This window comes from Haliotis cracherodii, unplaced genomic scaffold (genome assembly GCF_022045235.1).
Source record: "Haliotis cracherodii isolate W230 unplaced genomic scaffold, xgHalCrac1.p SCAF_3, whole genome shotgun sequence".
Lineage (NCBI taxonomy): Eukaryota > Metazoa > Mollusca > Gastropoda > Lepetellida > Haliotidae > Haliotis > Haliotis cracherodii.
Genome location: NW_027266286.1, coordinates 30663896 through 30681098, shown reverse-complemented (window position 1 = coordinate 30681098; position 17203 = coordinate 30663896). Strand labels below are relative to the sequence as shown.

General features: G+C 36.4%; 1 protein-coding gene across 1 annotated transcript in view; it reads left to right on the top strand.

The window, feature by feature from the left end:
- The window catches only part of LOC139475356 (inositol 1,4,5-triphosphate receptor associated 2-like), a 165820-nt gene that overhangs the window by 123862 nt on the left and 24755 nt on the right, over positions 1-17203 (top strand). Inside the window, exons 27-28 of the mRNA XM_071258582.1 lie at positions 6597-6627; positions 7652-7792. Coding sequence (XP_071114683.1) covers positions 6597-6627; positions 7652-7792 — 172 coding nt within the window. The remainder of the gene's footprint in view (positions 1-6596; positions 6628-7651; positions 7793-17203) is intronic.

The following is a 17203-nucleotide window of genomic DNA, read 5'->3' as shown; positions in this document are numbered from 1 at the left end:
CACCGTCAAGGCTCCCGTGATCACGTGATCGCAAGAATTACGTGTTGACATAGAATCGTCGAACAAAAACAAATATGACTTTTAACGAATCAAAGTATGACATTTATGATATATGTATCCATTCTCTGTCAACTAAAAGTCGTTTCAAGGCATCAATAGCGGTAATCTGACCGTGGTTGCTGTTAATAACGGTGAGTTGTGCAATCTTCCGATCGCTTCACACACGATTTCGCCGATTTAATTAAAACAATATTAAAAGGAATGTTGAATAAAATTAATGAATTAAGTTACAAACATAAGTCCAGATATACAAAGTACACTTTTTATAGCCAGACAGTGTAATTACATAATTATTTTGCGTACTTCAGAATGGATTTGTTGACATGGTATTTCCGGTGTTACGTGCTCACAGTCTTTCCATAGGGGAAAAAACATCAAAACTCATTAATTCGTGTATAATGCGAACCCCCTTCTACACAGCTGTGTTTTATGGGGAAAAAAGTGCGCACTATTCTCAAGAAAATACGATAAGGCTTACTGATGAATTTACGTCAATTTGACCTGAATTGTCCCAATAAGCGCCCACCTCTTCTGTCTTTTTTTAAGCGCCCTGTGCGCTTAATGGGTCGAATACGGTAATGAATTATGAAGCAAGCCACAATTAATGTTAATCAGGTTAATGGGTTGTGATTGTGCAAGGATGAGGTTAGATTTGGTCACTCTGATGCTATGTTCTTAGCTCCATCAAGGAATTCTTTGGAGATGCTTGTATGTCCTGAATCAATATGATGCAAAAACTAGTATTATTGATTGCTCCACAAGTAACAATACCCATCCATGAAAGAGCAGATCAGCATGACCTAGACTATGACCAAATTTACCTACTTTTTTATAGATTCCAGTAAGCGTCTGTAGATAAGAATTTATTTATGTGTATGTCTTTTCAAGTTGACCAGATTGTCAATCTTCTCCATCTACAGTCTGTAAAGTCAGGGGGATGGGACCAGGCTGACACACAACTCGATCAGCTTCCTGGGTTAAAATGTTAATACTCATTCTCCATTACATGAAGGACACTAAACGTAGACATATATTTCATGTTGAAATACTTATTGCTCAACAATTACTGGAACGGTCTGTATATGAAAGTTAAGTTGAAATTCTAGTCGAATGTTTTAAGTTAGAAAAACGTGACTTATACCTTGACTCCTTTGTCTTTGAATGGCATTAACTAAATGAATTGTTAGTGATTGAACTTCCTTTTTTTCATTTTGAACATTTTTAAAACGAACAATTTGATGTAATAGGTATGTCACCAGCAGGATACAAACCCACTAAATTCACACCTAGTCTCAAGAATGCAGCCTTCATAACTTCTGTGGTATCAACAATGATCTATTTACTAACCTTTATATAACATTCAAAGGTAATCCAATGATATCAATACTTAAAAAATCTGGGCTATTTAGTTGAGTTGAGCGGAACTCTATTTTGTAGACGAATGTTAGTGTACGCTTTATGTGAACAGCTGGTGCATGTACTACTCAATAATGTTAAATATAGACACATCGATGGTTGCGGTTCCTTTCAGTTCACTTGATCATGGTCCATCAAGCTGAGTCATAGTTTTCTTTGCCTACACTGCCAAAAAATTACACACTATTCTCTAGAGATAGTTAAGTCTAAGAAAAGAAACTGTTTTCTTTCAAATTTGAAACAATCCTCTTAGAAGTGACGTCTTGGTAGCCAGATTTAGGCTCAAGAAAAGTTCTCAATGCATCAGAGTTGATTGGAAGAGATAGGTTCTGTAGAGATATTGATCAGAGTTGACAGCATTGATCTTAGCTAACCTTCGCCTTTGCCACTTCCCCCATAATTGTCCCTCCCAACCCTCCTGGCTATGCCCTGTCTAAGTTCTATTCCTATCCCTTCACCCATGTAATGAGCCCAATCTCCTTGATTTAATCAACAAGTTTCTCTTGACCTTAGCAGTTTGGTTTTGCAATGTTGGACAACAGGGATATGGGAAAGGGAATGTTTTTCACCAAAGATTATGTGATTCCTGACTTGATGTTATTATGTGTAATTGGAGGGTAGGTGATAGACACTCTGACTATGAGGGTTGCCTCATTGAATGGTTTGTGTGTAAAAGCCATATAGAACCAATTCATTTATTGTGTGTGGCCTTAGAATAGCAATTGGAGAGGAGATTGCATGTGGGTGGTCAGATTCTGCAAGGATAGATTTAGCTCTTATTATGATGAAAAATAGTACCCTGTAATAAAAAAATAGTACTGTTAAGCATGGTACTTCAGCTTTATTACTTGAAGTGTTGTGTAGTAAAATGCTTGTGTTTCTATTATTACTGTGTCATGTTATCTTACTAGAAATATGATCACAGTTAATAGATACAGATTTGATGTCAGTGGATTTTATGTAACTGAATAACAGATCATATATCCAGTGCATGTTCAGCCATTAAAATTTAATTTTACTTGTTTTTCAAAGGGTGAAGTGCTTCCTCAAGACATGACTCTCTTACTTTAAATGACATTGAAATTTAACTTCAAACCATATGTTCAGAAATTCAAAAAAAAATTCTTTTTTTGTGTGTGTGTGTGTGTGTTCAATATGACCAGTCACCAGTTTACTCTTTGTATTATCATGAGATAGGCCCCCTGAAGATTGGGGTTAGAATTGATCTTCAGCAGCCCATGCTTGTTGTTGGGGCAAATGACTGGATTGGATCGGACTCGATGACTTGGTTGATATATGTCATTTTGTCCCAATTGTGTAGATCGATGCTCATGATGTCAATCACTGGATTGTTTGGTCCAGACTTGATTAATTACAGATTGCAGGCACTTAGCTAGAATATTCGGGAGTGCAGTGTCAAACAGCAAAGAAGCAAACAAACAAAGATCCAAAGTCAAACCCTCATGTTATGTCTGAAAATGAATTCTTATGTTTTGCCACATTAGCAGCTTTGTTCAACACTATTGTAAGCAGGGTTAGAAATTGGCAGTAGTCCTATAGTCCTTGCCAATCTGCCCAATAGTTAAGGTATCATAAGGACTAGTAGATATTTGCCATTTTTAAGGGTTTTGCTATATGTTATCATTATAAGGACTAGTGGACCAAAAATGTTAGTTTCTACCACTGGTAAGTTATGCATAATTGCAAGGTTTAATCATCGGGTATTTTTATACACAGACTCCATGATGATTGGACACTTTTTGTTATTGTCAAAGCTTCAGGACATTTTGTGGAATCATTTGACGTTTCTAGATCACAACTTATTCATTTGAAATACCCTAATGGTTCTTTGCTAATCTGTTTTGACAGGCATGCTTGTTTGGCCTTTCAAATTAGATTTAACTCCTATTTCTGTGTGAATAAAACAATCCTATTTTCTCTGAAATTTATCAACAGCTGTAAACTATTGATTAACTGTCAAGTGAGTTAAATATTCTCACAACCACCAAGCCTGATTTTACCTCCACTGTACTAAGGCCTTTAGTAATCACTTGGTTTTGGAATGAAAAAGAAAAATATCTTAGGTGGTCAAAATAAGAATAAATTTTGTAAAACATTGTTGGTATATTTGATTAATCTATTTAAACATTTGTCATCTGGGTGAAATTTAAATGAAATATAAACTGAATTTTTGTCATGATGAATTATCAAACAGTTACTTATCATCCCATATTCTACTATGAATTTGAAAAATACTTTATTCCCATTGGTCAGTCAGTGCTTTCAAACCACAATAACCACCTCAAATTGAAATACCTGCTCGTTCAGTTCTAAATTCAATTTTGCTTGGTTAAATCTACAGGCAAGCAAACCCAACATTGAAAACATAGATTGTTAATCTTCTAACTGAACTACATTGAAGTTTTTCATTGCTGAAATTAATTCGAATTCAGCAGAGAGCAAAATAGACTTCCTCCAAAGTTTAGTATTCACTAACTTCTTTATATTGGTGATTGAAAAGCAAAAATGCTGTCATTGCTCTTACCTCACAGCTTCTTGTTTTTAACAAACTTGATCTACTTTGGACTTACAATGTTTTAAGCTTTAGGCTTACAATGTCTGTTTGAATCATCACTATGAGTTTAATGTATGAGATTGCATGATGAACTTATAGAAGTATAAGCATATATAACTAGTCCACTGTTCTGGGTCATAACCGAGGGTGCTGCGAGGTTCAAGTGAAGGACTAATTGGAGTTGTACCACCCCTGTGGTAGTGACATCACAGTGTTTTCCTACCAACTTATCTTGTCCTATCTCAGCCTGAGGCATACCACCCACCCTACATGGAACTGTCAATGTTACAGAAGCTAGCGCGACTGTTTGTGTATTACCGAGGGGAGGGTAATTGGTATTAAAAGTGTTACAGTTTATTGGTATATAGGTTTATAGGTTTATTGAAAAGCATGTTTGATACAATATGTCAAAAATGATTTATTCTGTATTGTGGTTTTAATGAATATTTATTCTTCGAAAAGATATATCAGGGTTTTTTTTAAGTATTGTACATGTTTGACTTTCTTTTTTAAAATATTTTAATCCATTTATGTCCTGTTTGTGTTGTACTTTGGACAAAGATTTTGAAATTTTGGATATGCCAGGAGATTATCATCCATGTGCCTAAACTAGTAATGATGGCAATCTCTGCTGGCAAACTGAAAAACAAATCAGTCAATAATCAGCCCAAATTAGATTCAGTTTGAACAAACATGAAAACCTGGTTGAAAAGATATTAGCTTTCAGAATTTGAAGAAAGTAAACAACCCAGTTCTCAGGGATGTCATTTATCAAAAGATATTAGTTAATACTGGAAGCCTCTGAAATGGAATTATTCTGAGGATGTGTCTGCAAATACTGACTCAACAATTGGGGCTTAGCTCCCAGCCATATGAGGCACTATTAGAATAAGCTGCTATCTTTGTCTGACAAGCAATATTATACAGTTCCAGGGGAGAGATTACTTGATAACAGCCCAAAGCATATTCCCCACATATTCCCCTGCTGAAAAGTAGGGGGGAATTTATTCAGCTATGCATTTTGGTTGATTTGACATTTTAGAGGGTGAAGATGCTGCAGAATGAATATTCTCTTAATATGTTTGTTTCAGTTAGAACTGTACACATACTGTAGTTCTAGGTTTGAGATATTGTGTGAACGTGAATCTCGAAGTTTGAGATATGTGTACAAGTATAATGATTCTTACATAAGGAGACATTTTGGGCCGAAGGTTTGGTTCAACATAAGCATGACATTCAAGAAGGAATTTGAGATGGACAAGTTTACTGCAGCATGAAGACATGAAGCATTTTATGGATAAGAACTTCTTTATTTATGTTGAAGCATGCATCTCAGAAACAATAGATTGATTTTTGGATCAGTATAAATAGTGAAAACTTTTGAATTGGAAAACCTTCTGCTAATGTGATGGATAGCTGGGTAAGATTGGTTTATTCAAAAGACTTCAATTGGGGTATAGAACTGTATCAGATAGTTACAGTCACTGACTATAATAACAATTACTGTAACTCAGCTAACACTTGAAGGTCAACAATGGAAACTCTCACCGATAAGTGTCACATCATCAAATCCCAGGCAGAGCCTCATTACCAAGTTTTCCCTTACACAGTAAATCTAAAGAAGTACAATTGGGAGATGCACCTCTTTTATCCATTCTGTGTCACACCAACAGTTTACCATGTAATCCCCATTGTGCTGACATATGCCTTTATACAAGATCTGGTAATATGCCATAGAGAGGGAAGCAGGCAAAACAATAGCTGGACAATAATGAGAGTATAACCCAGCAGTGTAATGACCTGGGGATTACTGGACTAGTTGGGAATACTATGTGAGTTACTGTCTGCCTGCGGTCAAGTGAGACAAATGACCGATCCCTGCAGAGTTGTATAGACCCCACAAGCTTGTTCCATTCATCATTTGGGAACCTCGACAATAATGACCACCACCAGAACATCACTTTTTGTACATGCCTCTTGCTTTCAAATACAGTGAACATTTGTTGTGGCAATTTATAAAAGGTGTCAGAGTGAGATTTCAGATGCTGGGCAGTTGCTGGTGAACCATCATGATGGAGGTCTGAGAATCTCATTGACATGCATGAAATTCCTGATCGGACAGGGTCTCAGTGGTCATAGGAACTGCGAAACTTGTGCTTTGCTTATCAGTTTAATCACATGCAGAGTAAGCTTTCTATAACAAAGATTGGCGTCAGGCTAACATTACATTGGACTGTGCAGGCAGGCAGACCTTCAGTGTGATCAATGTACTTCCACGCTCCTCTAGGGAAGTGTGACTGACTCCGTTCCTGGCATGTTAACCACTTGTGAAACATGGCAGCATTTCACAAACTAGTCAAGCAGGCGCTAAAGGTGGCCAAAGGGTAAGAAGCTCAGTGTTCAGAGCATCGTTCTTTTGGTTTTTCAGATGGAACTATATTTTCATTTACTGTTTCATTTAATCGGATTCTGTCTAGCGACCCGAGCATCATGTCTAACATGAATTGTTTGATCTGTGTATTAATTTGCTTCGTTTTGTTTTCAGTGTTGATGAACTTCCTGAAAATGAGATTGAGGTAAGTAAGACTTATTTTCTCACCCAGTTGTCTAATATTTCCGAAGGAAAATATTTTCATTGTCTAGTTTGTTAAAAAAATATTATTACAAAATGAGATTGAAGTATGTATATTTTTCTGTATTTTGTTTGTCATTACTCAGAAAGAATTTCTTTTGCCTAGTCATTATATTTATGATTTCTCTAAGTAGGTTTTCAGATTTGACAAAACATACTGAAACACACTGAAAAGGCATTATCAACTATAACTTTAATAAAACGAAAATGATTTTGGCAGTACATCTGAAAAAATGACATTTGAACCTGTGCGACAACATTGTTGCATTTGATTATCTCAAACCTAAATATCCTGAACAACTTAATTTCATTTTTGTGTCCATTTTGCAAAATATTTCCAAACCTTGAATATGAGTTTTTAAAGTGTCAGTATATATGGATCTGTATGGATTAAAAAAAGGGTGTTGTCATAATTTATGTTTTCTTCTCCATCTGTAACATAACATAGCACAGAGTCTTACTGGTATGTAATCCTCAGACCTACTGTTGGGCAAAAGGTAGGCCTTAACTAAGACATGGATAAACAGATTAAGTGTGCCATGCCTCTAGAAATGCTTAATATGTATTAGTCTCAACAGCCCAAACAATACCACCGCTGAGTCTGTTTTGAAAGGCAATATAAGTATGGTCTAATACCTGGCAGGTGCTTTCAATGTATTTATTCAGCCATAATTCAATACTGAGATTATAAGATGTATTTGCATTATCATTCAAGTACATGAGAATATCCCAAGAAAAAATATTGAAGTCTTATTTTTGAGGGTTGCATCTGTATATGAATTTGTTATATAATTGATCAATTATTCCTAATGTAACCTTTAAGTTTTACATTTAATCTTCATCACTGTTTAACTAGATGTGGCTAATCTAGTCATAGATTCTGAGAAATATTCTCAGTTAACACTATGAAGAATTATTTGTAAGTATTCAATCAGTCCTAAAATGTTAAACTGTGGACATGTTTGTAGAGGAAGTTCTGCAGCCTGGCACTGGCCTTCAAGACCGACAAGTTGACCCTGGAAAAACGGAAAGGTATCCAGGAAAGGTCTCGAGATTTGGCGGAGGAGAATGTGGATAGAGAGCTTGGTGGGCTCAGAGATGCAGCAGAGGTGAGCAGGTTTTATCTATTGCTTAATTGGATTTAAAGTAGTGGTTCTTTCATTTTCTTCATATTCATGAGGCCAAGCTCAAATTTATTTTGGTTTATAGATTTTCTCTGTGGAACAAATAGGGTGAAAATTGATGCAGGCTTTTATACTCAAGTCCAACTTCAAGAGTTTAACAAGGGTAAACCTAAATGGAGAAATGTGGTGAAGAAGATGTTTTGTTTAAGTATTGTTTTATTCAGATTAGTAATTATGGTATCCTAAAAATGTTGCTTTCCTTTATCATTCGCAAAATTAAGAACAGTGGTCTATATGGGGTCTTCTTCTCTTTGGTTAAGCAGACAATGAATTTGATAAGTAATATGATAAATAACTGGTTGACAGGGAGGGTTCTTGGAAGGAAAGGATGGGTTGACAGGGAGGGTTCTGGCAAAGAAGAAAGGTTGACAGGGAGGGTTCTTCGAAGGAGAGGATGGGTTGACAGGGAGGGTTCTGGAAAAGAAGAGGGGTCGACAGGGAGGGTTCTGGAGAATAGAGGACTGGTGGGCAGGGAGGCTTCTGATGAGAGGGTGGGTTGAAAGGGAGGGTTCTGGATAAGATAGTGCTTGTTGACAGGGATGGTTCTGGAAAAGGAAGGACTGGTTGACTGGGATGGTTCTGGAAAAGAGGGGACAGGTTGACATGGCTAACCCTCTAGTTGAGGTCGGAGCCACATGGCCTGACAACTCTCATATCTCACCCAGACCAACAGTCTCTCACATCATCAGCCTTATCACATATGCACTCCCCTCACACCTCTACCCTGCTAGTAGTAGTGATACCTATAATTTAGTTTTAATAGGAATTATGAATAGATACAACTTGTAAGGGACTTACTCTTCATTGGTAATAACATTGGTGCAAATAGGCCAAGGTCACCCTGATACCATCGTTATCATTGGTTTTTACTGCAAACAGGCTGCTGCTGCCTTCCAAGTATAAATTATTGCTTGTATAGAATTTCTTTGGAAATTTATTGTTACACAGACATCGACTTCCTCCACTCCATGTAGATTGATTACTTTAGCAGATATGTTAAGTACCATATTCTTATAATATATAACATATGATATCACCTCTTAGATCGGAGTTTGCAATTTGATTGCTCCTTGACCAGGATAATAACTCTCAACATTTATGTGTGTCCTCCATCCATACTGACATACTTCTAGATATCCCAGAGCAGAACAGGGTGCCATTAGACAAAAACGATCTTAGCACGAAGACGATCGTAACTCCCATATTTTAACATAGACTTAAACAGTCATGGTGCTAAGATCAATTTGTGGAATGGGACCCTGGTCCCCTGTTTTCCAACTCCTGTTGTTATAACATACTGATAAAGGCTTTCAGAGTGGTTCATTTTCTCAGACATTGATTTGTTATCATCCAAAATGTCCTTAATGTGTTTTTGAAATTTGGTATTGATGCAGAAAACTGTGCTGTAAACAAAGATAAAATCAGGAAAAAGTCCACATGCCATTTGTCACTTGCAAAATCACTGGGTGATTGTTTACGGGTCACAGTGTTATAGCTGGAATATTGCTGACTGAGGTGTAAACTCACTCACTCACTCACTCACTCACTCACTCACTCACATGATCTTAACTAGGTTGAAATTGAATACTTGAATACTTTTTCTCCCATGAATCCTATAAGTGATGTCAATGGAGACAGACAAGTTTGAGTCATAGAAAAACATCATCAGTCCATATCTTACTTCAGAACTGGGTCAGTAGATTGTATAAGCCACAGATAGTGTTAGGCCATGTTAACAGATGTTGAGCAGTGTGTGAGGGGCTTTTATGTCTCTTCCCTCACCTGTGCGTAGAGCACTCAACCTGTTGTCATCAGGTAAATCATGTCTCAACATTCAGGGTGATCTAAGTGAGCCTCTTATACTAAATTATCACGCAATGTAAACATTGAGTGGCAACATCTGCATCCTCTATGTGCAAACAAGACAAGAGACAACAGAAACTTGTTCATGCATTGGTAGTCACTTGTTGATTTTTGTCTGATATGTTCTTGATTTGTAGGTGCATTTGCTTAGTCTATAATTTTGACAGAAACATTTAAACTGAAAGGGAGCCCCAGTGAGTATGGAGATTCAGGGAAAATCTAGACATGCTTTATGTAGAGCTTTTGCATTGCAGAAAGGGCTTGACAGAAGGGAAAATGTTATGGTTCAGGGACTATGAGATAGACTAGTGTGTTTTCAGTAATTACAAACAGAATGTACAGGATTAGTATTCATTGTAAAGCTTGTCCTACATGAGATGGACTTGTTAGTTGCCACTGCTCATACATCTACAGTTAAGTCTCGTTAATCCGACGATTGGCTTTATCCGACACTAATGATGGGAACCGATAAAATCAGTGCTATTTAGACCCGTTAATCCGACAGTCTCGCACTCCGACACACTTAATTTGCAACGAATAACCGAAATCACACATTAATCAGTCTTGTTAATCCGACACAGTGATCAGCGTACTCTGTGGTCATCTGCCCGTGTGTACACAGCCCGTGTTTTGACGCAAGACGAATTGGCTGGTAGCTGCATATTACAACGGCACCCGCACTAATACTTTAAATAAAGAAAACAGAATTAATCGCATGCTTAGATTACCTCAATCTCATTAAAATTAGATACAAGTTCTCACTATCGGCGAGGACATCCCCTTACAGGTCATGCCAGAACAATTGCAACTTTTCGCGAACTATGACCTACCAATGAAATGACTAACAGGAAGTCAACATTAGCCACTTAGAAAGCACCTTTCTTAAGCTTTGCGGTACCAGTTTCAAAGTTGCAACTTCCATTCCAGACTATGCTTTTTAAAGTATTTTGAATAAGTCATACAGTCCGTAACAGTTGTTTTGTGTTAAACTTTAGACGTTGCATGATTAAAAAACATTCCGCCAACAATGTAACAAATAAATATGAACATTTATTTTATATTTTTTTATTACATGTTTCAAACGTTATCTATTGTGTAGTTGTCCGATTTTCGATCACAAACGTTGATACTAATTTTGCTTATCTGACATACTCGTTAATCCGCTATCAAAATTAGAAATAGGGGCCTCTTATTAGAATATTATTTTGGTGAAAAACAACAGGGTTAAATTTCATGGTTTATGCTGACAGCCTGAAATGTTCATATACGACAGATGTATTTTTCCAGAATCTAATTTCCCACAATTAAGGATGCATATAACACACATATTATACACAAATAAATAAGTCTTGTGTATATTGATCAATCGGAAGGGGTGCTAATTGGGATTGTTCACTAGGCAATATATTAGCAAATATCGCCGTCGATGTCGGATTAACAGGACTTGAGTGCAGATGGAAACCTACTTCAATGATGATTTTTGTACACTCATGTGCCTTTTTCTGACAATACACTTCAAAACATCCAGTGTAGTTATTATGAGCCCATTGGCAGTGCCCTGTAATATTGTGGGTTGGATCAGTTTACTCAGAAAGAGTTCCATAATTTTGAGAAGTTGTCCTTTTTGACATGTGGCTGTGTTAAAAAAGCATTTGAAGAAAACCAGTGAACAGTGAAGTTCGAGTAAATATGTAATTACTGAAAGTGATTTTGCTGGAGACAAACAGCATTAGGACGTTTTCATGACTTTATCAACAATTGATGGGACATTCCTTTAACATAATATCATTACCTAATTTGAAAAAAAAAGTGTATTGGACATTTTGGATGACAATCAGTCAGTGTCCTAGAAAATGAACTGATCTAAAAGCCTGACTTGAGGCGGTATTAAACGAATGAGTGTGTGTGCAGCTTTTTACAATACTCCTGGCAATACCGTGACAGGGAACACTAAGCATGGGCTTCATAAATCATGTCATAAGCAAGGGGCAATTTGAACCCAGAATTCTGTTGAATGACCACATTCTTTGTTGGCTAGTCTCCACTGTACAATGACAAGAGGAAAGAAGCGGAAGGGGTGTATTGGAGGAAGGGTAGCACTTCATTTAGTTACGAAACCGTCTCAGGACACTTGTCCAAAATTACATATTTTGAGTGGATTGTTTTCTTGATGACAGTGTAGTGACTATGTGAGGCAACATCTTGAAGGAAATCAGGATTATACAATTCACAAGATTAAGAAGTGTATGGGTGGGCACAAGAAACATTCAGATGGTTTTCGTCCATTATGTCTGTTGCAGATGGGAAGAAAGTTAAAGTCCTCTTCAGTGGCAATATAATTACAGTGTGATATGAAATACTTTTCCCTTGATGCAAGGAGCTGTAAAAACACTGAATAGATTCATAAGAGCGGGAGCAATTTTTCTTCACTCAATTCATAATGCATTAATGGGGTATTTTTAGTTATTTTCATATTTTATTGAATTTGATAATGTAATAAACAACAGCAAACTGATTTTAAATATGTCTAATCTTTCTTATCAAGCACGCTATCGACTGAACTTTAATAAAACTGTGCAGCTTGTTACCCTGTTACCCCTATCCTTTGAAGAACTTTAATCAACCCTGCTGCTGGTGCAATATTGTCAAGTCATCTGTAACATTACAGACGATTATTCTCCCCGACAAAAAGCTTGTGTGTCACTTAATGGGGGAGTTGCATCCTCTACTGTAAGATCCAAGAACATTATTACCTTTCTTCACAAAAGTAGGCCATTAATACTTCCATTTAGGTGGGGGTATCAATTAAAATTCCCCAACCATTTCCAATTCAGTGCTTAGAAATGCAGTGTCGATTTTCAAAGGAACCATTCAATCTGAGATTAATGGTGCATATGCACTTGTTGAAAAGAAACAATTTCTTGTATCATTCTTTCTTCATTTTTGGCTGTATGCCCCTCCATGTCCCTGTGGTGAGCCAGTGGTATGTTCTGAGCTGGAGCAAATATCAACTGTACACACGAAATAGTCAACATGACATGTATTCATTAACTTGATATTTTTTCTTATCCCATGTAAGATTTAAGTTGAAAGGAATTAAATTATGTAACATAGCCATTACAAAGAAGCACTTATATTCCAAGGCAATATATAATGACGGTTTATTAAAATAGAGATGTGTTTCAAATTACTAAAGAACGTTTCCTAGTAATTCTTGATGTTTTTTGATACGTATGATGTGGATGATCAAGTACAAGGAATTAGCTGTACTAAGTGAACAGGATTTCATCTAATTGACGTTAGAGTTTCAGCTAAATAACCTTTATATTAATTCAGAATTTTACAAAGAAAGCTGGTAGGAGTGAAATCCTCACCATAGCAAATAGATAATCCCAGTGATATTGCATTCTAGTTGTGAAGAGCCCATTTAAGTTCATGGACAATGGATATGCTGTTACTTTCAATGTGTTTGACCATAAAAGTCGGTGGTTAAAGTGATTGCTCATGATGCTTAAGACCTGGGTGTCCCCTGCCGTGATATTGATGGAATATTCTAAAAGGAACATAAACCTTACTCGCTCCCTTAGTCCCTGTCCATGTATTGAGAAACAGTAGACACTAACTCATTTGAATAACTACCACTCCTGTAGACACCCAGACTTATTACCAGTAAGCTGCGAGGTTGGACCAAGGGAGTAAAGTTTCTAAGCCAGTATATGATTTATGGGGATGTTTTCTGAAACAGTAGCAGCATTTGAAATTGAGGATGAAAGTCAAAGGAGTCTTACCATGCCCCTTATGTTAACAATGAAAGATGTAACAGGCTTAGGTTCAAATACTTTAACCATATTCCCCAAGGACCCCAGGACACTGAATAATTTATTTGTACAATGTTATGAAATGCACCTCATTGATTAAATGTGAGTTTTGGCAAATCACTATATATACTGTGCCTTATTCCCATTCCATGAATGAAAAAACTAATTCATTGCTGGGACATTTCTGGAACAATAGTTCCATCAAATCGAAGTGAGGTAAAATAGATATGACCTTTATCTGGGACTCAATTTATACCATCGGCACCACTGTCATTGAAGGATCAGTGAGTCCTTTGTAGGTTGCATCTAGTTGTCTGTCACTGTCAGCTCCTTCTTAATCAGACCCCATTTAGGATTCTCTTTAATGTGTGTTGGAGAACAACCTTACACTGAGGAGAGACCTCAGAGTGTAGTTAGGATAAGGAATGATTTGGTGATTGATATTTCTGACAAATCACTCATATTTCACATCATATTGTTGGTTATAAATAAGGCAATGCTTTAACCGTTTTAGAAAGCGATAACTTCAGAAACAGGTGATCATATAAAAACATTCACACCCAGCAATTCTTGAATATGAGTAGTTTCTATTTGGGTGTAAAACATTTGCAACATTTTGCAAGTGACAATGTTAGAATTAAGATGATTTATTCCACATGATGCTTGTGAAAGGAGCTCCAAGAGGCTTTGCAGAGAACTGAAAATGATGGTGTTCTTCAGTTAAGATTGAAATGTTTTTAAGGGTTTTCTAAGGACATTGGGATAGGCATTAGAATGTATGTATATAATATTAAATAAACAGTTCCTGTAAATGTCTATGAAAATTACAGAATTATCTTTTCCTCAATATTACTTTTGGGGACAGAGAGTATGCAGAACAGCACATTGTCCAGTCAGTTCTGAACGGCCAGCTGGGTATGTTGATAACTTGTGATGAAGTCCCAGTGACTGAACCAAAAGTATGAGGAAATGCAGTAATGCAGATATGTCAAATCACAAATATGAAGCAAATTTCCATATTCATGATTATATTCCATTGTTTCAAGAGTATTAAATTATATGTGTGCATGATAAATCTCTAAAAGATGTCGCTTTTTAGTCAAAAGACAAATCAGTGACAAGAACGATGCCCGATGCAATTCCCTATTTTGACTTGTACCATATGTTCCTGTGGGTTTTGTTTTTTTAGGTGAATGATTGACTTACTTTTGCATGTGTTTGTGATGTTGCCATCGGTGGGGCAGGATATGCTCACCTTTTTGCGAACACCTGGTATCATCACTATCTGATAGTGATTCATAAACATATGCTCATAATATAGTCGGAATCATACAATCGACTTTGTTTTCAGCAGAGATTTCTTATGAATATGGAAATTTATTTTCTTATTGTGAATCATATGGCTTTATTCATTCATGCCTAATGAAACACTGAAGCACATATTAATATGCACGAAAGGCTTTTTTATTATATTTGAACAGAAGGTTAAGTCTGTGTTTTGCAAATTAAATTCAATTTGAGAGAATTCATCAAAATCAGCTGTGTAATGTGAAGAATATCCCTGAAGAATCCTGTAGGGACTAAATAATTAGTCATGCAAATAATTCACTAGAATAAATTGGTTTGTGTATTCGTGTGTAAATGTCCAAGGGAGGAATAATGGATCAATACAACCAAATAAATACCTTACCATGTGTATTCATGATGGTTCAGTAGGCCTTTAGCCACTGTTATTGTACCGATAACTTGTTATTTGTCTAAAGCAAAATTTGTGGCTTTCTACACTGGGATATAGGCATTGAATTAGCATTAAATATTGTAGTCTCAATGATTTTGCTGGATATATGAATTGAATTAGCATTTAGTATTGTAGTCTCAATGATTTTGCTGGATATATGAATTGAATTAGCATTTAATATTGTAGTCTCAATGATATTGCTGGATATATGAATTGAATTCGCGTTACATATTGTAGCCTCACGGATGCTTCTGGATATATGCATTGAATTAGCATTGCATATTGTAGCCTTGTTGATGCTGCTATTAGCATGACGCCAACAGGTTCCTGGAAGAGAGGGTAAACACTGACGCACCGATATGGCTAACCTTGTCCAACCTTTCACTGATAAGATGGTCCTGGCACTGGTATATATATGCATTAAAGCTTGGTTCCACTTTGGATATATTGCTATCAGAAACTTGAGTCTTATGTTATGTTTGCTCTGGCTAACTGGACAGATCTGGCTTAAAATGTCCAATGGGCATCGAGGACAAACACACTGTTTGAAATTGTACGTGATCAACTGAAAATATTTTCTGTTCCTAATATTCTTCCTGTGTATCTGTCTGTCTTCAGGGGCTGAGGTTAAGCAAGGATGGTCTTTTTACCGAATACTTCCAGCATTCTACACGAATCACGGCTATTACTTCCTTCTCTCCCAATCACCCACGTATCTTCATTTCCATTTATTGATTTTCCCTTAAAGCACTCTGGTGCTGTCATGAAGGTTTGCCAGAATTTTGATTGATTCTTGCATTTTGGGGGTTTCTTAATCACCACAGCACGAACACAGGTCAACAGGCGATAATGTTTAAACATGTCATGACAAATATTTCTTCAGTTCCCCATCACATTAGTTTTTATACAGAATTCAAATGGTTTATGAACAGGATGCTCACAATGCAAATAAGATTAAGAATTACGTCAACTGTTTTCATAGCATCAGCTTATGTTCTTTAAGCTGCATGGTGTTAGAAATCAATATCAATTACATATGGAAGTTTGGCAGGCTAACAGAGGATCCTTGAGGTTTGCTGAGTAGAATTTAAATCTGGGTACCTCAAAATTGTAATTAATAACATTAAGGTTAAGACAAGGACTCCTTGACTTTCATCCTTAATTTTGAACATTGATGAGCCAAAGCAGAAGCGATGTTTCATTGAGAGTCTGACCTAAGAGACCTGATACATTTGAATGAAATCTAAACAATCAGGGTAACATTTGGTTCACAAATACCATATTGAATTGGTGTAAGATGGTTGGATAAAAGCCTTCTTGGTCCAATGGAAATGGCAAATTTGTTTAAGTTGCAGCAATGTTTGAAATATTGATATGAACATCTGCATTCATGCACAAATGGCTGACAGTAAACCGTTTTTCTTTCTTTAATACAGTTGTTTTTAACTTTTGATGTGATCAAATACATGAGTATGGTTAACATGAATGGAAATAGGTGACTTTTCAAACTTAAAATTAAGATGCATTTGATAACATATGTTTGTACTGTTTTTATCCCTGAGAAAATCAGCTAAGGTCAAATACTTACTCATAATTCAGAAATTAGAAAAACACTTCCTGAAAACCTTATGACAGTGTGTTTGACACATTTTTAGCTTTACCAAGCATTTAGTGTTGTTATTAGTCCTAACATTCACATGTTGAAATCAACAGCCTAAGTCACATTTGTATGTACATTACTGGTACCTATCACAATGATTTGTGAAAATTTTCTTCATTTCTTGATTCAACATACACCTTAGGGAAAATGGCCCTTAATATCATATCATGTCCATTCCAGCTCTAAGACAGAGATTTGCTCAGAATAGTGCCTGGGCCAGTCAGTCCTGTGATTGCCATCATGAGCATCAACATAAA